This window comes from Piliocolobus tephrosceles, chromosome 17, assembly GCF_002776525.5.
Source record: "Piliocolobus tephrosceles isolate RC106 chromosome 17, ASM277652v3, whole genome shotgun sequence".
Classification (NCBI taxonomy): Eukaryota; Metazoa; Chordata; class Mammalia; order Primates; family Cercopithecidae; genus Piliocolobus; species Piliocolobus tephrosceles.
In genome coordinates this window covers 11,031,441-11,054,744 of record NC_045450.1, presented here as the reverse complement: position 1 = coordinate 11,054,744, position 23,304 = coordinate 11,031,441, and the positions used below count along the sequence as shown (strand labels likewise).

At 47.9% G+C, this 23,304-nt stretch overlaps 1 protein-coding gene across 5 annotated transcripts in view; it reads right to left on the bottom strand.

Annotated features, from left to right (window-relative positions):
* Positions 1 to 23,304, bottom strand: part of CLEC16A (C-type lectin domain containing 16A) — a 236,563-nt gene that overhangs the window by 110,621 nt on the left and 102,638 nt on the right. For all 5 annotated transcript variants that reach the window (XM_023231082.1, XM_023231083.1, XM_023231085.1 and 2 more), the window contains 2 exons: positions 19,573 to 19,701; positions 10,326 to 10,446 (listed from right to left, as the gene is read on the bottom strand). In XM_023231082.1, the coding sequence (XP_023086850.1) occupies positions 10,326 to 10,446; positions 19,573 to 19,701 (250 nt within the window). The remainder of the gene's footprint in view (positions 1 to 10,325; positions 10,447 to 19,572; positions 19,702 to 23,304) is intronic.

Genomic DNA, 23,304 nt, shown 5'->3' with positions numbered 1-23,304 from the left:
ACCCGCACACACACAGTTTTATCTTCTGAATCAGTCCAACATTACAGGCATCAGACACTTTACCCCTACACACTTCACCCCATACTTCCTAAGAACAAGAACATACTCCCACAGAACCACAATGGCATTATCACACTCAAGAAATGTAAAATTAGCCAGGCCAAGGGTTTTGCCTGTAGTCCCAGCTACTTAGGAGGCTGAGGTAGGACTGCTTGAGCTCAGGAGTTCAAGACCAGCCTGGGCGAAACCTCATCTAAAAAAAAAAAAAAAAAAAATCAGCCAGGTGTGGTGCTGCACATCTGTAGTCCCAGTTACTCGAGAGGCTGAGGTGGGAGGATCACTTGAGCCCAGGAGTTTCAGGTTGCAACACTGCACTCCAGCCTGTGGAACAGAGCAAGACCCTGTCTCTTGAAAAAAAAAAAAAAAAAAAAAAAATAAATGTAATATTGACCTCAATTATATCACTCAATCACAATCCATATGCAAATTTTTTCAGTTTGTAGAAAAATGTCCTTTAAGGCTACTTTTCCCTCTCAATCCAAGATCAATCCAGGCTGACAACTGTCATGTTTCTTTGTTTCAATTATCTAGAAACAGTACCCCTACCTTCCTCCCCCTCTTTTTTGGTCTTCCACAACATTTACATTCTTAAAAAACTAAGGTCAGCTGTCTTCTAGAATGTTCCGCATTCTGGATTTGTTTTTCATTGTCTTTCTCATTTATGCCACTTTCTCATTTTCACTAGGATGAGAGGCACATGACAATGCCTGGGCCATCAGCAAAATAAGCCAACATAGAGAATTTTCCAGAACTGACAGACAGGACCACAAAACTAGTACTGGTTTTGCAAGAGAAATAAATCAATGAGCTCACATTTTCACGGACTGACACTCAAACCACATACTTGCTTGGGGAGCTTCATAATACTTTTGCTGGAAACTAATCTCCAGGCAATCCGATGAAAATAGCTAGGGACTTCCACTCTGCCTAAAAGCTCTTGTCTGCAAAGAAGTTGGGGTGAAGCACGCAGAATGCTAGGAAGTGGGATCCTGTAGAATCTTTATGATATTCATATTCATACACAAATAAAGAATAAAAAAAGAGGGCGATGTGGTCAGGATTTCAAACATGGAGCAAGAATTTGGGGTATGGTTTTCGCATGTGAGCTTTGATGGGCCTCGTGGTGCCCTCCAGTGTATTCGTTCTGGGGAACCAGTGGTTTGCAGGTTGGGGTTGGTGAGAAGGCACCGTGAGAGCAAAGACTCTGAGATGGGCACATGCCAGGTATGTTTGAAGAAGAGCAAGGAAGCAGAGACAGGGAGGTGACCAGGCTCAGGGGTAAAGGTCTCTGTTTTTTATTCAGACTGGGATGGGAGCCCACTTTGAACAAATGAATAATATGATCAGGCTTTTAGTTTAAAAGGAAGACAGTTCATGCTGCTGAGAATAAACTCTAGGGTACAAAGCAGAAGCTAGTGACTGGGCAAGAGACTACTGCAATAATTCAGGTAAAAGATAATGGCACAGCTGGGTGCAATGGCTCATGAATGTAATCCCCGTACCTTGGGAGGCTGTATTTTTTTGTTGTTGTTGTTTTTAAAAAATATTTTCAGTCTAGGTATGGTGGCTCATGCCTGTAACCCTGGTACTTTGGGAGGCTGAGGCAGAAGGATCACTTAAGCTCAGGAATTTAAGACCAGCCTGGTCTCAAACATAGTGAGACTCTGTCTCTATAAAATATTTTTTTAAAAATTAGCTGGGCATGGTGGCACGCACCTGTGATCTCAGTTACTCAGGAGGCTGAGGCAGTAGGACCGCTTGAGCCTGGGAGTTGGAGGCTGCAGTGAGCTATGATTGCACCACTGTACTCTAACCTGGATGACAGAGTGAGAACTTGTATCAAAAAAAAAAAAAAAAAAAAAAAAGAAAAGTAGTAATAACAAAAGGCCAGACACAGTGGCTCATGCCTATAATCCCAGTATTTGGGGAGGCCAAGGTGGGTGGATTGCTTGAGACCAGGAGTTTGAGACCAGCCTGGGCAACATAGAGAAACCCTGTCTCTACAAAAAATACAAAAACATAGCCGGGTATGGCGGTGCGTGCCTGTAGTCCCAGTAACTTGGGAAGCTGAGGTGGGAGAATCACCAGAGCCTGGGAAGTTGGGACTGTAGTGAGCCATGATTGCACCACTGTACTCCATCCTGGGCAACACAGTGAAACCCTGTCTCAAAATAAATAAATGGCCAGGCACAATGGCTCATGCCTGTAATCCCAGCACTTTGGGATACTAAGGCAGGCGGATTGCTTGAGGCCAGGAGTTTGAGACCAGCATGGCCAACATGGTGAAACCCTATCTCTACTAAAAATACAAAAACAAAAAACAAAAAAAATAGTCGGATGTGGTGGCATGCACCTGTACTCCCAGCTACTTGGGAGGCTGAGGCATGAGAATTGCTTGAACCTGGGGGATGGAGGTTGCAGCAAGCTGAGATTGTGTCTCTGCACTCCGGCCCAGACGAAAGAGCGAAACTCCATCTCAAAAAATAAATAAATTTTTAAAATCAAATAAAAATAGAAATGTTTTCAATCCATGGTTGGTTGAATCTTTGGATGCAGAACCTGAGAACACATAGGGCTGACTGTATTTTGCAGGAGGAGCTGAATAGGTCTGCTGACCAACTGGAAGTTGACCTTGAGAGAGAGAGGGGAGTCAGGGATGAGCCTGTGGTTTTTGCCACCAGCATGGAAATGCCACCAACTGAGTCTGGAAGCCTGCAGGGAGGCAGGTTTTTTGGGAAAGCTCACGTCTTGTGTTTGTGGTAACCAAGAAATGCTGAGCAGGTAGCTGAGTACACAGGTCTGGAGTTCAGCAGAGACTCTGGCAGCTGGGACAAAGGTTCACCCCCATGAAGAGGAGCAACTGACTGCTGCTGCCTGTGGGGATGCAGACTCTGCGTGGACAGACTGTCACCGTCTCATATTCAAGGTGAGAGCTAGGTTTTTACGATAAAACATCCTGATTTTAAAATGTTAGCAACTAACATAAAATTTGCTTGCAAATGCTTTACTGGCCATGAAGTTACATCTGTGGGTCCACCTGCCTGAGGACTAGCCATTCGCAACCTCTATATCCACCTTATTGTTCTGCCTTACAATAATCTTGCAAAGATGGGCATCGCTGCTCTCATTTAATTAATGAAGGAACTAAAGCATAGAGAGGGGAATAGATTCATCCAAAGCCACATGGCTAGGAAGAAGCATGGCTGAGATTCAGTCTGCATTTGTCTGGGATCCAAGGCTTCCTCCATACCCTCAGCCTGACTTTTAAACAGGCAAGTCCTGGCCTGGAAACAGCCAGAAGGAGAGCAAAGGGAAGGTCCACAGTGGCCTGCCTTGCCAGGAGGTGAATACAACTCAAACAGTTGGGTTGCTGTTAATAATTAGCTTCAAAGGTACCACGGTTTGGAGAACAAGCCGGATCCAACAGGATGGACCTCTGTGCAATAAAAGCCCCTGTACCTAGGCCACAGAGTGGACAGAGCAGCACTCAAGACAAGTCTCCGGAGCAAACCAGAGTGTGCAAGCCCAGTGTGGATGCCAACTTGTGAATACCACTTTTGTAGTTTACGCCTCCCAATGGGGCTCCCTGCTGTAACACTGCCCTGACCCATAAATCTCTTCCACTGAGGCCAGAGAGGGCCTTGTGAGTTACCAATCTGATCATATCAGCCAGGTAAAAACTTTTCTCCCTGTTTCTAAAACAGAACCCTGAACGCCTGATATGCCCACAGGGCCTGCATGGCTTCCTACCCAGCCTTATCTTGCCGACCACCTCCACCCTCCCACTCCCCAACCCTGTGGCCACACTGCCATCTCTCATCTTCCCCAAATCCCCATCGGCCCCAGGGCCTTTGCTTCTTCTGTGCCACTTCTTGGCACCCATACCCACCCCTTGCAGCCCTCAAATGGGCCCTTCCCTTAGAAGCCTCTCTGACCTCCAACCAGGTTAACCCCGTCACCTGCTCTTAGAACAGGAAACACGGTGGCCATCTGACTTTGATCTGTGCTGCCATGATTGGGGTTTGCCTTCCCCATAAGACTGTGAGCTAGGAAAGACAAAGACACTGGCTTTTACTACAGTAATTGGTGTGTACTTGCTTTTTTTAAAAAAAAAAAAAAAAAAAACCACCCACCACCACCACCACAACAACAAATCCACTCCTCGTTAAAGCACAGTATGTGGGTACACAGTTGCCACTACTGTCTCCTGGAAAGACTGGCCCTCGTTCCGAAATGACATGCTACCTACTCAATATTAACAATATTAAAGGTAATAATAATGTATTTTATGAAATGATTGTTCATAAATGCTTTTCTAAAAAATAACTACTTGGTAAACAAACAAAACAAAAGTTGGCGATCTGTCCCCAAAAGCTTTGTTTTATTTTTGTTTTGATGATTTTCTGGGCTATGAAATCCTAAGGGCTGGGTCCTACTGTTCTGTACTTATGAGTATTTTCCAGGCCCCCAGACTTTGGGAAGTGTGTCCAAGCCTGGGAGAGTGCTCAGATCCAGCGTACAGAGGTCTGCGTATTCACAGATGTTTCTCTGCAGGTTTTGGGACTTCCCTTACACACCACGTGATCTAACACCCTGTCGTGAGGATCTTTCAAGGAAGAGCCACCTAGGTTATGCCAGGCAAGAGTAAAAATGACCCAAAACTGCACAATGATTATGTCAGATGTCTCAGACAACAGAGTATCACGCAGGCTACTAAACACAAGAGTTCTGAATCTATGAAGTAGCGAGGAGGCTTCCGGCCTGCCCCCACATCCCCTGGACATCCCGGCCGAGCTCCTTCACAGCACTTCTCACCTGGCCACCCCACCAACCTCAGCACCTTCTGCTTGGAACCAGCTCCTCCTCCAGGATCAGCCCTGCTGATGACAGAATCACCATCCTCCCAGCCCCTGCCACCTGGACTGCCCCAAGCTCAGAACCTCAGAGTTAACCGAGCTCTGCAGCAACACCACTGTGAACTGTCACAAAATGCTGTACCCAGACTGTCCCATCCCTGTTTGCCCATTAGCACTGACCCCGGCCCCTGCCACAGCCTCCTAAATGGCCTCTCTGCAATTCTGTCAGGCACTGTTCTAGGCACAGCACAGATAATACTCATCTACTCCTCCCAGCAAGTCCTGTTTCACAGCTGTGGAAAATGAAGCGCCGGGAGACTCAGTTCCCTTAAGGTAATACAGCTGGCAAACAGAAAGCAGCAAAGCTGGGACTTCCATCCGGCACAGTCTGGCCCCTGAGTCCATGCTCCTCACCACCCTGCTGCATGGCCTTTCTAGCCCCCAGTGCAACTGGGAGGCCCCTGCTGGGACCATCTGATCAGGCACTGCCAGCTGTAGAAGTGTCCGTTTAAGACAGATGTCTCTGTGAGAAAGCCCTGGAGTTGAGATCTGGCTCTTCCCAGCCACTGACCCGCTCTTGCTACTTGTGTGCCGGCCACCCCAGTTTCGGTGAGGACCCTGGAACATGGCATGCTCTCTCTCACCTCAGCCTCACCTCTGCCATACTTAAAAGGCAGTCTTCATTTCCGTGCTTTCTCGTAGAAGCTTCTGATCCCTCCTGGCACAGCACCTCTTCAGAGAGGCCTTCCCTAACCAGCCCGTGAGGATTTTCTTCCCGGTTATTCTCTAGCATGGACCCTGCTCGTCACCTCTACAGAGCCATCCCAATCAGTCTGTGATCATGCATTTACTTAACTTACTTGTTAGTGGTCGCTCCCTCCATCCTCCCCCTCCCCCCACAACTGGAAACACCTCAAGAACAGAAGCGAAGTCTGGCTTTTTCTCATTCTCACATCTCAGCTCCTAGCACTGTGCCTGGCATACAGCAGGTGCTCAATAAATAGCTGAATGCATGAGTGGGTCTTCATTGAATGGGCTTCACAAACGGATTTTAGAAATCAGAATACAAGTTAGATACAAGTAGCACATGCTATGGCTGCAACTATGTGAATGTCAGGTGCCCACATGAATAGGCTGTAAGGAAACTGGACACTGAACACGCCCGGTTGCCAGGTGTCTCTTTGGGGTGTATGGATAATGGACAGATTTCTCCCCTACTATGGTTGCTCATGATGTTTGGAAACAGGCAAGAATCCTTTAAGGAGGCTCTGAGGTCAATCCCAAGGAATCTGTGGTCTCTCCTCAAAGCCTGCTTGTCCTTGGTCAGGAGGCACACTGGAGGGAGTGAGTCTCACAGCCTAGAAGGGATACAGCTCCCTTCCTCTGGCCAAAGCAGCTAGAGCCATCTTTCTTAATCCTCAAAACAGCGCCATCATCCGAGCGATGACCTGAATGTCTCAGGATACTGTTCTCAGTGTTGCTCAAGCAGAAAATGCCAGCCCCGTGGAGCCCAGCAGGATGAATTTCAGCTTGTGTGTTCAGCAGCTGCAGCAGGGAAGTAGCCAGCTCCCACTCACTGAGTACCTACTAAGTGCCAAGCATGGCGCTGTGAGCTTTACATGTTGTCTCATTTGAGCTCCGTGGAAAGTCTTTTAGAACCATGTTTTGGTTTTGGTTTTATTTTTTTGAAAGAGGGTTCTCAACTCTGTCGCCCAGGCTGGAGTGCAGTGGCACGATCAGGGTTCACTGCAGCCTCGACTTCCCAGGTTCAAGAGATCCTCCCACCTCAGCCCCTCAAGTATCTGGAACTACAGGTATCTGCCACCACGACTGGCTAATTTTTTTTTGGATTTTAGTAGACACAAGGTCTCACTATGTTGCTCTGGCTGGTCTTGAACTCCTGAGCTCAAGTGATCTTCCCACCTCAGCCTCCCAAAGTGTTGAGATTACAGGTGTGAGTCACCACATTCAGCCCTAGAACCATTTCAAAGGTAAGGCTACTGAGCCTCACAGGCATGAAGACTCTGGGGAGGATTACAAAGCTGATTACTCCAATAACGCCAGCGGCTGCAAAATCAAATGTCAACAAGACCAGGGCGGCAGCACATGGGTGAGCACAGGCCCTGTCTATGGGCCCCTGCACCCTGGCCTCCAGCCCAAAGCAGCAGCTGGGGCTGGGGAGACACTCAGTTTGCAAATGGTGGCAACCAATTCCATTAAAAGGAATAATACAAAGTACTTCTCTGTTAGAGAGAGGTATTTCTAGATGTAATAATATGAAGTCTTCCATTTGCTTTAACACACTGTGTGGGTGGATGGTATATTTTAAATAGACAGATGGAAGGGCAGATAAAACAAAACTTAGCTAAATGGTAAAAACTGTTGATGCTGAGGGCTGGGTGTATGGAGATTCATGCAGCTATTTTCTCTAGAAATCGACTCTTTTATCTAGTTCCTTCCCTCTTCCCCTCCCTCCCTTCCCCTTTCTTCCTCCAATATCTCCCTCCCTTCAACTTCCTTCCACTTCCTTCCCTCCCTCTCTCTCTTCCTTCCCACCCCAGCCCCCTATCACTCCAGCACATGTGGCACATGTAGCTGCCAGTTCCTGACCTCTGCCCTCTGCCACTTTCCTCTCTAGTGAAAAACAAAACAGACTTCACTTGAAGCGTAACCAGTTTGCCTCTTTCCTGAGTGGTGGCCACTTCTTTGATGATCCCCATGAGCAGCCACCTTTTATGCCAGAGCTCGGCTGTCACACCCAGCCGAGAGACCTGCTGCTGGTCAGCAAGCACTTGTGGTGGCTTCTGGGGAATATCCTTCGCGCTGTCATTTCTCACTGAAGTGTGACAAGGGCAGTGAATACGCTTTATGCCACCTCTTCCTGCTGTGTGGAGACAGCACTCCTTTAAGCCTACCAAACCACATCGAGTCAGGTAAACAGTGAGCAGTCCCTAACATTTTTCCCTGAGTCAGCTTTCTCAAGTTCATCAGGGAGACAAAAACATGCCCAGCCCAGCCATGCAGCAAGCAAGAATGGCTTCACCTGTCCTTCACCTGTATTTTGTATACACAGAGGGCATTTGGTCAGATTGCAGAGTAGGGTGATTTTCCCCCTCAAAGGAAGGTGAGGAGAAGCTCCAGCATTTACAATCCCTCCATCAAAACAAAACAAACAAAAAAACAAAAACAAACAAACAAACCAACAACACAGGTATATCTTATTCTAGCACCATGTGCTTCCATAGTCCCTAGTATTTTCTGTCACCCCCCTTAGCAAAAGACATAATTTGCAATCAGGCTGGGCAAAGACAAACAGCCATTACTTTCTTAATGGCCAACTACCCAAAAAGGCTCAGTTAAATGATCTCAACTAGCAATCTAATCAATTAAAATTGATAAGTGCAAAACTTTTAACCTTTACTCCAGCAGGCCATTTCTAGGGGGAGGAGGGAAGGAATGTGAATTCCCAGCATAAAATTTAATTCCACTTCACGGGTGCAAACATTTTTGCTGCCCTGATGAAGTGTCCCCTTCCCACCCCCACACCTCACCCAAAGCAAGCTCTTTCTCTCCTTGAATCAAATCAGAGAAAGACTGGTTATGATTCTTTGCAGTCAACTTGATCAATTTAAACCCTTAGAGAAATCCCTGTGGTCATTTCTCAAGGGCGAAAGGGCCAAAGGAGATGGGCAGCGGGCAGAGAGGTGTCCCAGCTGCTTTATTCTTCCAAGAAAGGGAAAGATAAAACGTAAACAAGAAGGTCAAAAAAGAAACTAGACAACCAGGTAACACACAATACTCATTCACTGAGAACCTCTACGTGTCAGGCAGCATGCTATGCTCTTCACACGCATGACCTCCTGCAATACTGACTACAGTTTGCTAAGTACAGTTACACGGTAGGCACTATGCTTGGTCATGTGATATTTCGTATTCTATTTCATTCAATCCTGAAAACAATTCTGTACTTTAAGAAAGACCGTCTCATTTTACAAGAGAGGAAATGGAGGCTGTGGGGGTCTAGTCATTTGTTCAAGGGAATACAGAGCAGGGTCTAGATCACAACTCTATAGTTTTGTCAAAACTCATTGAATTATACACTAACACTTGGGGAATTTTTTTGTATGTAAATTATACCTTAATAAAGCTGATTTAAAACAGCAACAACAATGCTACAGAGAGTGGCCCTATGCTGTTTCTGCCCACCCAGCCACCATCCCTTCTTCGGTGATTTTCCTTTGAGGGCCGCCTCTTCCCTCTCTCAGGTGATAGGGTTCAAAAATAACTGGCCCTCCCTCCCAGCTCCAGGGCTGGGCATGCAACCCCAGCTTAGACAATCAGTGAGTCACATTCCTCCGACCACTGTCTGGTTCAGGGATGGTCACGTGGCCCAAGCTAGGCCAATAACAGCTCTACCCAGACTTTTAGAGAATTAAAGGGAAAAAGAAGCTGTCTTTCCATCAGATTCGGCTGAACAAATCTTGGGGCTGTTGATGGCCATCTTGCCACTACCTGGTGAGAGCCCTCCTGAGGATGAACAGAGGAAAGAAGAGTTGAGAGATGGAGGAGGGCAGCTTCCTGAGGACACTGTCTGAGCACCTGGATCCAGCCATGCCTGAAGGTAGCTTATCCCTGGACTTCCCAATGACATCACCCAATTTCCCTCTCTTTTCCTTAAGCTGGCCTAAGTTGGGTTTTCTGTCTCTTACAACCAAAGACTCCTAATATACCACAATGCCCTTAAGAAACAGAAAACCATGCTGCTCATTAGAGTGCCTGTGCCCTGTAATATGGAGGAAAGAGAAAGCTATATAAACACGAGAGGGGTTCCAGGAACATGGTCAGGCTTTATGCCCATTGTCTCCTTTAACGCTCAGCCTCATGCTGCAGAAGAGAACAATGAGGCACTACACAGCGGAACAAGTAGCTCAAGGTTACGGGCTGAGCACATGGTTCTCCAGCCTCCAAAACCTTCATCCTTACCTAAACACAGGTGCTTTGCTTTTTATAAGTTTCTTTCTTTAACAGCAGAACACTTTTATCATTGGAATCATATAGAAAATGCTTAATATATAAAACCAACCAAACTGATGCCACTATGTTTATAGGGAGGGCAGGAACCCTGGAGTTTGTTCACCCTTGCTTGAGCCCCCAGTTGCTCTGCAGATATTTTTTAGAGAACCAGCTGGTTCTGACAGCAGAACCTTCAAACTGACCTCAGAGAACCCAGGGGCCTTTTCTTCAAAACCTGCATGGGACATGCACACCGCTTGCTCAAGGTCACAGCTCAATGACAGTACAAAATACAGGTGGCACACTGACCCCCCCAGTGGCATGTGAATCAGCAGAGTAGTGTCCCATGTCCCATGTACCCCAGCCCCCTGCTGTGACTCAGAGCAGCCCACTCACTCAGATCCAGGACATCATCGGTCTTGATCAGGTCCTCCTCCCGAGTCAGCGGCAACTGCGTCTCCGGCTCCCCTCGCAATTGCAGTGACAGAGAACGCAGCATGAAGAATACCCGGATGGCCTGGACCAACAGTTCAGAAAGCAGAGAAGAGTGAGATTGCAGAGTCATTTTAGCGAGATGCCCCACATCAAGAAATGACACAATGACTCTCTATTAAAAAAAAAAAAAAGAAGCACGATAAAGCCCACCTCTTTGGGTGTTGTGATTCTGGTTCTTGCTTTTATAACAAGACAAAAAAAAAAAAAAAAAATTCAAAGGCAGAGTAACCTGTTTTCAGTTATCCACAGGTTCAGGTTTGGGTTACTCCACCTAACTGAGCACCTGTCATCTGCCAGGACCTTGTCCCCAAGTATCAGGTGACCTTCATAATAGCACTGCCCAGCAGTCAGCCCCATTTCACACACCAGGCAACTGAGACCTAAGAAGGTGAAGTGACCTGCCCCAGGCCATGCTTCCAGCAAGGGCTAGACGCTAAGTCTGTCCCAACCAAACCAGCATGGGCTCTGGAAAATTCAAACACTCCAAAAGCATTTCAAGGTTCTATCTACTGAATATGGGGGTGCGGCAGACAGAAGAGGGTGAAATGAAATGCCTGTGGGATGCAGGGCCTGAGACCGGAGGAAAATCCTACCCTCGGTGAGTCTCTTCAACTCCCGGTCCCTTAGTCTTACAACAGTGAGTGTGCTGCAGTGATCCTGCTTCCGAGAATGCCCCTCAGGCTCTCCTAGCCAGCAGAACAGGGGCAGAGACGATCTACCAGCACAGGGATTCCTGGCCATGGAAGTGGTGTCTGGTCAGAATTGTGTGGCCACCAGGTACTTTCAGAGAGCAGAAACAAAGCAGAGTCCCAGCAGCCGGAGGAGTGTGTGCAGAAAGCAGCCTCCAGCTCCAAAACAGGCTTGCCCACCAACCAGAGCCAGGAAGCAGAGGGGCAGTCCACAGAAGAGGCCACCTGCAGGCCTCTCTCCCTGATGCACAGCTGCTGGGCCTGACTGAGAGTACAGTGCCCGATGGGGACAGCTCCAGCGTCAGACACACGAGGTCTACATCGGATTCCCAGCTGCACTAGGTTGGGCAAGTCCCCTGACTTCTGTGAGCTTCCTTTTCCTCATCTGTAAAATGGGCATGATAGCTCGCAGGCCTGCTAGGAGGTTCTGAGATAACGCAGGAGGGAAAGCAGCCAGCACAGTAGGGTGGCGGGAACAAACCGCTGTCACCACTACGGAGCTGCAAAGGTGAATCCCAGTGCGCCTTTGGGTCTTCTTGTTCATGGCTCTGAGGGCTGCAGTGTGGACCTAGGTGAGGGGAGGTGGCCTCTATACAGCAGTGTGCCTCCCAAAACTAGAAAGGGGCCAAATTACTGTCTGAAAAGAGGTGCACTCACACTGCCTCCTCATACCCCAGGCAACAAGGAGCTGGTCAGCCTGCCTGCTTACACCCAGTGCTGCCTTGGGCCCTAACCAGTGGGAGACCTTGGAACAATCTCCTAATGTTGAAACTGGAAGAGCAATCCTATCTCCTGGCCCTATGCTAAGACAGTGCAGTCCTCTGTAAACTATAAACCACTGGAGAAAGATCAGCTCTTATGTTACAATGATGGTGGTGGTGGTGGTAGCATTCGTATCTGACGGTTAACAGTTTTTAAAAGTACAGTCTTCGTAAAGACATCCATAACAATCAGAAGAAAAAGAAGTGTAGTTCCATTAAAAAATTCAAAAGAACTTCTATTAAGCAACTATGGGGTGGCAGGAACTGTGCGCACCTTATTGTAACTTGAAGAGTTTACGGAGGAAGAAACAGAGCTGAAAGGGGCAGAGTTATTTCAGCTCACACATCTGCTAAGTGGCTGAGCTGGGTGTGAACTCAGAACGTATGACACGTGTCACTTAACCAAGTGCACCAGGAAACTTAAACATCCATGGCAGCCCAAGTATACAGAAAGCCCAAGACGTGGGTGGTCACTTGAAATATCTGGCAGTTTGAGCTCTCAGATAAGGAGTCATGACCACGGAGTCTTGACCATGAGGATGAGGAAGAAAGGAAAAGGCCCATGACAGCCAGGTCCAAGTCAAGGAAACGCTCATTTCTGTGCCCAAACCCCCACTTCTCTCAGGGTTCTGAAGGCAAATAACTCACGCAGGACCAGAGCGGGTTGGCTGAGAAAACAGAAACATGTGGCTTTCTGCAGGCCATCACTCTGAAAAACTGTAACCTTCCAATAAATACTTTAAAAGTTCAGAATTTGGCTCCCAATATAGGCCAATATCTGCTTTTGCCCTGCAAACAACACATGGATAACAATCGTCATCATAAATATAAAATAGAATATAAAACACACACAGTCAGCTCTCTGTATCCATGGGTTCCATATCTGTGGATTCAACCAACTGTAGATCAAAAATATTAAAAAAAAAAAAAATAGTTGCATCTGTACTCAACTTATACAGATTTTTTTCCTTATTATTCCCTAATCAATACAGTATAACAAAATATTTACATAGCATTTACATTGTACTCTGTATTATAAGAAATCTAGAGACAATTTAAAGTCTACAGGAGGATGTGTATAGGTTATATGCAAACACTATGCTGTTTATATAAGGGACTTGAGCATCTGTGGATTTTGGTATCCTTGGGGGAGTCCCAGAACCAATTCCCCATGGATACCGAGGGATGACTGTACAATAAAATCCCTCAATGTTTTTCCTGGTTCCTGCCCCAACTCCTGAGAGAAGGAAGGACACATGAGAAGCCATGCCCACGAACGTGAGGAGGGGCGATTCCCACAGGGCAGGGAGCTCCACTCGAGGCAAAACCTGGGCTCCCGTGGGGGCAGGGGGGTTATAAGGGCCTGGTAGGCACACTGGGCAGCCCCACAACTCTGTAAATTCACAAAAGAAAGCTAACCAATGAGCATAAGAGCCATAAAATTCACCCCACCACCCCCAAAACAATAACCACTCTCTGATTCCCCATGGCCTGCCGGGTACTACGCCAGCTGTACAGTATCGTCCCATTTAAGCCTTTTAATGACCCTGTGTGTTTCCTATTTTACAGATGGGGAAACCAAAGCCAAGCAACGACAGGCAGCCTGCCCAAGGTCACTCAGTGAATAACTGGATTCCAAGTTCTGTGTTCTTGCAACTACACTCCTTGACCTCCAAAAGATTTACGGCTTGGGACCCAGGGTTTTAATGAGTGCTTTTCTTTGTTAAATAAAGATGCAAATTTAAAAGTATTATTAAAAAGGAAAAAGAAATTATTATCCTTTCAGATTCTTCCATAGAATATCAGGAAGGACGGACCCAGGAAAAAGAGGTTAGATTGTGAAAAGGATGACAGCTTACCAAGCTAAAATATAAAGAGATTTCTCCAGTTTCTTTGTTTCAGTGAGTCTGGAAGCAAACTCTGACAAACTCACAGTCTCCGAGGAATCAGTCCAATAAGCAGGGGAAGGTGGGTGGCTCTGTAGTTGGACACACTGTGGCTCAAGCTGGGGCTTGGTAATCACATGAATTGCCCAAGCCCAGGCTTATGCTGTGGAAATGGGGCACCCACCATGCAGGTACAACGGGATGGCACTGGTGATGTGCTGAGCCCAGGAGCTGGCCTGGAACAAAGGCTTGGTTTTCACCCTCCTGCTTCCTTGCTGCATGTGCAAGCTGCCTAGTTTAGGCGACAGTCACTCAGGTGAGAAGCCCACTGAGGCCATGTAGCTGTGAAAGTCAGTCATTCTTAAAAGAGTGCCAAAGCAGTTTACTGTGGGCACAACCCATCGGGAAAGCAATTTGGCAATATGCAGAGAGCCATGAAAAAAACATGTTCATATCCTTTGGACCAGAAATTCCACTTCTGGGAACTTACCCTAAAGAAATAATTCAAAAGAAAGAAAAACACTGTATTCGTGAAGCTGCTCATTATAGTTTAGTTGAAAATAATGTAATACTGGAAGCAACCAAAATGTCTACTTGCAAGAAAATGCCAGATAAACCTTTATGAGGCCATAAGAAATCAGACTTAAACTATGACAACATGAAAACTTCTTGTGCTACGACGAAAAGAAAAAAAGAAGGGATGAAAGCAAGACCATGGTTACACTCTCTTTAGGAGGAGCACAGAAGATGTCTAAGTACTGTTTGTTTAGGGTGATGAAATCATGGGAAATTCTTTTCCCTTTACTTTTGAAATTGTAGGAGATGCTATTGTATTTTCTTTAATGTGTAATACACATCGAAAAAGTACAGCAAAATATTCTATTTCCTCAAGGCCAATAGTGATACACACAAAAACTGCTTGTGGTTTTACAAAGGAACAGGGAAACAATGTGGGGACAAATAAAACCTCGTGCAAATACGGGTGTTTCATAACTGCCTCCAAGATGACTATATACAGATGGCTAGTGGCTTCAACTTGGATTTTGATATTCACCAAAAAAATCCTGTTCCTAACTCTCTTTTCTCTGGTATTAAGCTTTGGTAGATTTAGATCATGAAAGACCCTATTTCTTTCCCACCTTAAATACCAGACTGCTCCATTTCTGTTCAGACAATGCTTCCTGAGCGCTTAATGTCTGCCAGGCCCCGGGCTTGTCACTTCACAGCCACGCTCTTCTCTAGGCAACAGCTGAGACGCAAGACCCATGAGGGACCTGAGGCTCTGGGAGGGTGAGTGACTCACTCAAGGCCATGCAGCTGGAGTTGGGATTTGACCCACGGTTGGTCTGACACCACAGTTTTCCTTCTTCACCGCTTCTATCAGGTCCCCCTACATGTGGGGTGGATCCAGCCTCAGCCCGAAGTTCTACTTGAATGTTCTCACTGGACGCCAACAGCTCCAGTGACCTTCATCTCAACACGAATTTCCCTTCTCAGCTGGCATGGCTCAGTGGCACCCTTGCTGTTTTGGTATTATATTATTTGTTCACCATCTAGTCTTGCATCTTGCTCAGAGCCTGACTCCTAGAATATGTTCAACAATTACGTTGAAAGAAAGAAAAAGTGATGTGGTTTTTAAAATGCAAGAGGGGGCTGGGCACGGTGGCTCAAGCCTGTAATCCCAGCACTATGGGAGGCCAAGTCGGGTGGATCACCTGAGTTCAGGAGTTTGGGACCAGCCTGGCCAAAAGACTGGGGAAACTCAGTCTCTATTAAAAATACAAAAAATTTTTAAAAATCAGCTGGGCATGGTGGCTCATGCTACTCTAGAGGCAGAGGCAAGAGAATCACTTGAACCTGGGAGGTGCAGGTTGCAGTGAGCCGAGATCATGCCACTGCACTCTAGCATGGGTGACAGAGTGAGACTCGTCTCAAAAAAAAAAAAAAAAAAGCAAGACGGGAAACGGCGTGACGGTGAGATGCCTCCCCACAGCCTGCAAAGCACTGCCACCATCCTCTCCTGTCGCTGCCCCTGCCCCTACCTCACTTACTATGCTCCTTGAACATGCCACACTTGGTGGCATCTTAGGGACCGGACGTGTGCTGTTCCCTGTTTGGAAAGTGCCTCCTTCATCATTTAACCTTCCTGGCTCCTCCTCATCCCCCAGGTTTCAGCTCAGATCACCTCTGCAGAGCAGCTCTTCGGATCACTCTATCGGCAGGAGGACCGCTCCTCAGCCCCTGGCTACGGCATGCTATTTCTTTCCTCCAGAGCTCTGACTGTGGGTTGATACCAAATCTGCTATTTTCTTACTTGCGAATAAATTTTACCTCTCTAGGTAAAAAGAGCGGTCCAGAAGGCAGGGGCGTGTGCTCGCTCATTTCTTCACTCCCCAGGCTAACACAGTATTTGGCACATAGCAAGAATTTAGCAGCTCTTTGATGAATCTATGAATATTTAGGAGTGATTTGCCAGTAAGAATTGTTTGAACTTCCTTGACAAATCCTTAAGGAAAATAAAGGGTGGAGTTTCTGAAAAGGATCAACCTCCTTTAAAAAGTCTACTTGGCGGGAAAAAAAAACAGAAAGAAAACCTTTGAATCCAAAGGGGTAGCTTGGAATGTTCTTTGGATACAAGCAAAAAACTTGAAACGAACCACATAAGCCCTCAATTGCTTGCTAAACCATGTAACTTCCTTTAGCTCAAATTCAAAGCACATTGGTGTGTTCTGATTTCTGAAGTGGGCTTGAGGAGCTAAGCTTCTGGATGATTCCAGATGGCTCCCTTGCAACAGGGACCGTAGTGAGATGAGTGGCCAAAGCTACCCTTCAGAAAGAAATTCTTAGTCACAAAGGAAGCTTTTCTGAAGTGGATGCCTTGGCTTTGAGGTAGCCTGGCCTCTTTTATACCATTCTGCTACCCAGGGACCCTGGGAGGACTCGAGAGTTGCTTTTGGAAACTGGTCAGACAGGCAAAGAGCCTCTAGGGAAGCTGAGATATTCCAGGTCTCTGTGCTTCAGCTAGCCACTTGGGCTGTGCATCCTATCCAGGACAAGAGAGGTGGCCAGCACAGCCCTGGGAACCTGCAACTATGTGACACGTGGAGGGCAAAAAGACTATCATCAAGACCTGCCATTGGCTTGCTGCTGAGTCCTCACAATAACTCTGGAAAGGCAGGCACATATTACCTGACAGATGAGGAGACAGCAGCTCAGAGTAGACAGGAAGCAACCTCCCTTCTACCACATGCCTGACAAACTCGCCCCTGCATTTCTCCCATCTCTCGCCTGTGGATCAGGACCATCTGCCCCAGCCCAGCAGGGCATAAGGTCATGAAACAGTGTTAAGAGGTGACAGCCAAGGCTCTCAAGGGGCTCCAAGGCCCCCGTGATCTGGCTCCTGCCAGCACCCCCAGCCTCATCACATCCCACTGTGGGCTCCAGCTGCAATCACCGCCGTGGAAGTGCCAGAATGTGCCACCTGTCTCTGGGCCTGTGCCTCCCTATCTGGTGCCTGTCCCACTTCCTACTCCAGGTGAGATTAGTGACCTGACCTAATGCTGCTTGAGTAACGGCCTGAGCCACATGGTCTGCCACTGTCTCTTCCCACTTCGCCCTCCAGGCTCTGATTCCTTCAGGACTGGGGCTGTTTTTGATGTCCCAATGTCCTGAGCAGAGCTAGCAGATCTGAAGAGGGCAGTGTGGGAAGCAGCAGGTCAGAATGCCTAAGAGTCTAGGTTCTGGGGGCCACATTGCCTGGGCTGACTTGTGGCTCAGCTACTCACTAGCTGGGTGACCTTGAGCAAATCACTGGATCTCTCCATACATCAATTTATTCCTCCGTGGGAAGGACGTGGTGGTTCACGCCTGTAATCCCAGCACTCTGAGAAGCCGAGATGGGTGGATCGCTTGAGTCCAGGAGTTCAAGACCAGCCTTGGCAACAAGGCAAAACCCCACCTCTACAAAAAATACAAAAATTAGGCGAGTGTGGTGGCACACACCTGTAATCCTGACTACCCAGGAAGCTGAGGTAGGAGGATCTCTTGAACCCGGGGGGCAGAGTGTGTTGCAGTGAGCCAAGATGACACCACTGCACTCCAACCTGGGTGACAGAGCAGGACCCTGTCTCAAAAAAAATAAAAAAAAACTTCTTCCTCTGTAAAATAGGGATAATAATAGTGCCAATCTCCTAGGATGGTTATAGGATTTAATGAGGAAATTCACCTAAAGAACTGATTTGAATGGATCTACTTCATAACAGAGGCTGTATGTTCATAGAAGTGGTAAGAAAAATCCTGATGAACTGTGAACCGAAAGAAGGTAGAGTGTGGGTCGGGTGTGGTGGTACATGTCGGTAATTCCAGCACTTTGGGAGGCCAAGGAAGGAGGATGGCTTGAGGCCAGGAGTTCAAGACTAGCTTGGGTAACTTAGTAAGACTTCATCTCTATAAAACATTTGAAAATTAGCTAGGTGTGGTAGCTTATGCATGTAGTTCCAGCTACTGACGCTGAGGTGGGAGGATGGCTGGAGACCAGGAGTTCGAGGCTGCAGTGAGCTATGATAGCATCACTGCACTCCAGGCTGGATCACAGCTCACTGCAGCCTCCAAAAAAAAAAAAAAGAAAAAAAAGAAAGGCAAAGTGGAATCCAGAGCAGCAGTGCTCAGCGTTCACTCCTCTGGACAGGAGGGATCTCCCAGGCGGGGCCTTCTTGGCACAGGGGTGAGCATGTCAGCATCATGAAGCAACACATACACATCTGTCAGAACCAGTCCTCCAGTGAAAGCTGATGCCAGGACGTCCAGTGCAAACGCTGCCACCCACAAACAGAATCGTGTGCCTGGCTGGGAGCACATGCAAGGAAGGCGTCAGTGGCCCGGACAGGGTGGGTCCTGCGGTGAGGTTTGTGGGTTTGGTCAGACAGTTGGAAATGTGGATTGACTCAAGACACACGGGTCCCACTTCCTCTGCACCCCCAGGCCTCCGAGGTAGAATCACCAGCTGCGGGGAGGAAGGTTCAGACTCCTAGTGTCTGAGGTGCAAATGACAGGTCATTCCTGCTTTGCAAAATCCAAAAGTGAAACACCTCTGTCACACACGAATTAACTCAGACGATACAGGCTGACAGGGGGAGCTGCGTGCAATGAATTCCTCTAAACTATCCACAAATATTCATGTCCCCAGGGAATGATTTTCCAGGAAAAGGTGATGGTGCTTTCTAAGAAAGAAACTCTGATCTTACCCGGGAGATAAAATACCATGAACACCCTTGTGGAGACTGCTTCCTAGAGTGCCTGCTTCGGAAAAAAAGGGCTGATAACGGAAGCACACACGCAGCTGGTTCTGAGAACTAATCTTTTCACGCATATCTCTCCTGCAGGCTGGCGAGATTCACATTCCATTTGACTGTGGCCCAAGAGCAGGTAGATGCCTTAACATCGCACTGTCTCTGAGGGTCCTGAGACCGCTGGGCTAACATTTCACACCAACCTCACTCTCCACGGTTCACAGAAACCTGGCCCCACTGGCTTCCACTCCTGAGCTCAGGGCTTGAGTCTGTCTGCACTGGTGAAAGCTACCTCTCTGCAGCCAACATTGGGTGCCAAATGCAATGGAATGCCAAACCCCACTTTCCGAAGGGCAACATGCTTTGAAAAGTCATGCCTGGGGGCAAGTGTGAACTCTGTATCCGCGTCTAAGCTGTGTTGAGGGCAAGCTCTTGACTTTGACAAAGAAGCCCTTTCCTCCCTGGTCTGGGAGCGGTTCTGGAGAACAGTGGCCCAGGAGATGACAGGTCGTGCACTCACTCACCCGCCGGGTCTTCTCCACATCGCCACACGGCAGCCGCTTCACAAAATCAATGCCCGTCAGTGGCGTGCCTGTTGGGGGCAGCAGGATGGAGGCGTCCATCATAAGATATTCCACGTTCATGGGCTTCATCTAGAAGAGACATTACAGGAAACCTCAAAGCAGGCTCCTTACTTGGGAGGAACAGGCCGGGAAAGGTGACACAGGCCCCTCGCCTTCACCTGCATTTAGTAAATGTAAATGAGTGATCTAAACCCTGGATTTAGATTGAAGTTTAGATTGAAGTAAAGCACAGAGGCAGCCAGATAACGGAGCAATATGCCTTTTGGTTTTCTAAACTGCCGATTTTTCCTTTAAGTGAAACAGCAGCTCAGACTCTTGAGAAGCTGCATCCTTGCTGCGAAAAGCTCGTTCCTGCTCACATTCCCTCCCCACCTCAGCAGGGACAGGGATTCTCAGCAGGAGGCCAGGTATGCTTTACCCCTGTGGGTGCAAGCCTGTCTGCCACCCGCCTTCTCCTCTCTGTCCTTCCAGTGATGATAACAGCTGTGCGACGGCAGCTTCTGTTTAACAAGAGCTGATTCCGCGGCACGCTGTGACCTAAAGGCTTTTGAGGAGCTGCTTCCCACTTTGCTGATGAGGGAACAGAGTCTCAGAGAAGCAGAAAAATGGATCCAAGGTCACTCAGCTGGTGGGTGGCAGAATCAAGACATGAGCCCAGGCCTGTCTTGCTCCAGGGCCTCTGTGATTCCCACCCTAGGACCAACGTTTCCCCTTCCTTCCTTGTCCCCTTCTTCACATCTTACCTGGGATAATATAACATAATCATTTTTGGAGCATCTACTAACTGCCAGGCACGTGCTGGGATCACCTCCTGCTGGACAGCAGGTGCTGGTGGCCCATGATGAAAGGGACACTGAGCTCAGAGGAGGAAAGGCACATGCCCACGGCCACTGGGCCAGAGCTGACTGCCTCCTTCCACACCACCTCTGCGAAGCCTTCTTTGATGACTAAGACACAGGGTGACATCCCCTACCTGCCACCTCTCCCAGATCTCTGCTGCATCAGTAGTAGTATCAATGCACATGTGCTGCTGAACACTAACACTTCATTTCCCTGGCTTCACAGAGGAAGGATAAGCTTTCTGCAGAATTCATTTTACTCTTTCAAACATCACAAACTTTCCTTGTGTCTTCTCTTTTCAGAAAGTGGGCTTCAAACATACCACTTTCTCCCTCTTGCTAGGTAAAGCTGACTACACAGGGCAGGGATAGTGAGGGCCCAGCGGCCCAGATACCCGGTGCTGTGGTTTGAACACGTCCCAAAAAGTTCATGTATTGGAAACTTAATCCCCAGTGTGACAGTGCTGAGAGGCAGGGCCTAACGAGATGGGATTAGGGCTCATGAATGGAGTAAGGTCATTATTGCAGGTGTGGCTCAATGATGGTGACAGTGAATGTGTTTGAAGAGCGAGTTCTGTTCTCTCTTTCTCTGTGTCTTGCCCTTCCACCTTCCACCATGGGTAATGTGGCAAGAAGGCCCTTGCCAAATACTGGCACCTTGATATCGGACTTCCCGGCCTCCAGAACTATAAGAAATTTCTTTTCTTTATAAATTAGTCTGTGGTATTCTGTTATAGCTACAGAAAACAGACTGAGACACCTGGTGAACAGGCCAGGGGGCCAAGGAGCCACTTGGTGCATGCTGCTTGCCTTTTTCTTTTGGACACTTTGAGTACTTTCCTCCAGAAGCCCGAGGTCCCCCACTCGAAATCCTCTATCCCAGCAGGGGTGGCAGCTCCCTTCCCCTCTACTCCTGCTGCCCCCTACAACCTTCCCAATGAACCCCCTCAAGCCTGCTGGGGGCAGAGCTAGGCCATCACTTCACTGAACCTTTTGCATTAAACCAGAGGCAACAAGGGAAATGAAGGGTCACAAGGCATAGCCTGACTTTGGTACAGCGGCCAGCCTCCGAGGGCCTGTCCCTACCCCCTTCCACTCAGAAGCTGCATTCCTGAAGGCTGAGGACTGATTTTCAGATACAGAGAGAGGGTGTAGCACCTTTGCCTTTCTCTAGAATGCCAGGCATTGTATAGGACACACAATACATGCTTGATTAAAACAAACAAACAATCAAACAAATAAATCCTCGGAAGCTCCCCATGGTGGGAGGGGGAGGAAGCATTTGTTGTGTATGGACCCATGAGCATTTGTTGTTGTGTATGGACCCATGAGGCCTCTTGTTGGCTATTTCATATACAGCCTGGGCAGCTCTGAGGTAGGGATCCCCCACCTTATGTATTAAAAAAAAAAAAAAATCGCCAGGCGAGGTGGCTCACGCCTGTAATCCCAGCACTTTGGGAGGCCGAGGCGGAGGGATCACGAGGTCAGGGGTTTGAGGCCAGCCTGGCCAACATGGTGAAACCCCCGTCTACTAAAAATACAAAAATTAGCTGGGCGTGGTAGTGGGCGCCTATAATCCCAGCTACTTGGGAGACTGAAGCAGGAGAACTGCTTGAACCCAGGAGGCGGAGGTTGCAGGGAGCCGAGATGGCGCTACTGCACTCCAGCCTGGGTGACAGAGCAAGACTCTGTCTCAAAAAAAAAAAAAAAAGAAAAGAAAAAGAAAAAAAATCAGAATTTAAGCAATGCACTCAAGACTGCATTGTCAAAAACAGACACTGAGCAGGGGTTTAAGAGCCCAAACTCTCCCACATGGTTAAGTGCCATAGGAGCCTGACATTTCCAAACAGGAAACCAAACTGTAAGGAATGACATTGCAGGGGGATGTCTCAGCGGTAAGAGGAAATGGCAAACGACAAATGAATCCCTTCCACTCTAAGGAATGGTCTGAAGGGTGGAAGACTGAGTCACTCTTGAAGGGGCTGGAGGAATGATGAGGGGCTGTGGATGCACAGCCCACGGACACCTTTCCCTTGAAAAGGCTCTATGGCGGCCTTTGTCAGACATACAGTGACAAAGGACGTGGTGAGGGTCCGGCTGTCCAGATTCCCGGGGAACAGGCTGTGAAGCCAAGGAGCCAATTAGTGCACGCTGCCTTTTTCTTTTTGACACTTAAAACACTTAGGTTTATTATAAACTTCCCAAATCACACACGCTTTGGTGGGTAATATTCACAAGAAAGATCATTTATCATGTACTTAATGGAGTACCTAGCCAAGGGCAGGTGCTGGGATACAAAGACAAACGCATAAAGCAGAGAAAGCTGAGATCTTCTGAACCTATGGCTTCCCGTGATTCTGCCTGCTGGAGGAGGAAGGAATCCCGTGTGCTGGCACTGCAGACTGGAGGAAGAGCTGCACGCTGGAACATTCCAGGAGAGCAGCAAACAGAGAGGCAGGGATATAATACATGGAGAAGGACAGGGGATGCGGGGGTGAGCTGTCCTCCTCCGGAAGCCTGGCTCCGCCACTCACCGGCCAAGCAGACTTGCGTACATCACTAGACCTGTCTGACTCAGTTTCCTCATTGGCAAGTGATATGGTTTGGCTCTGTGTACCCACCCAAATCTCCCGCTGAATGGTGAGACACATGGGAATCCCCATGTGTCAAGGGCGGAACCATATGGCACGGTAACTGAATCATGGGGGCAGTTTTCCTTATACAGTTCTCATGATAGTGAGTTCTCATGAGATCCGATGGTTTTCTAAGTGTCTGGCATTTTTTCTCCTTGCACTCATTCTCTCTCCTGTCACTTTGTGAAGAGGTGCCTTCC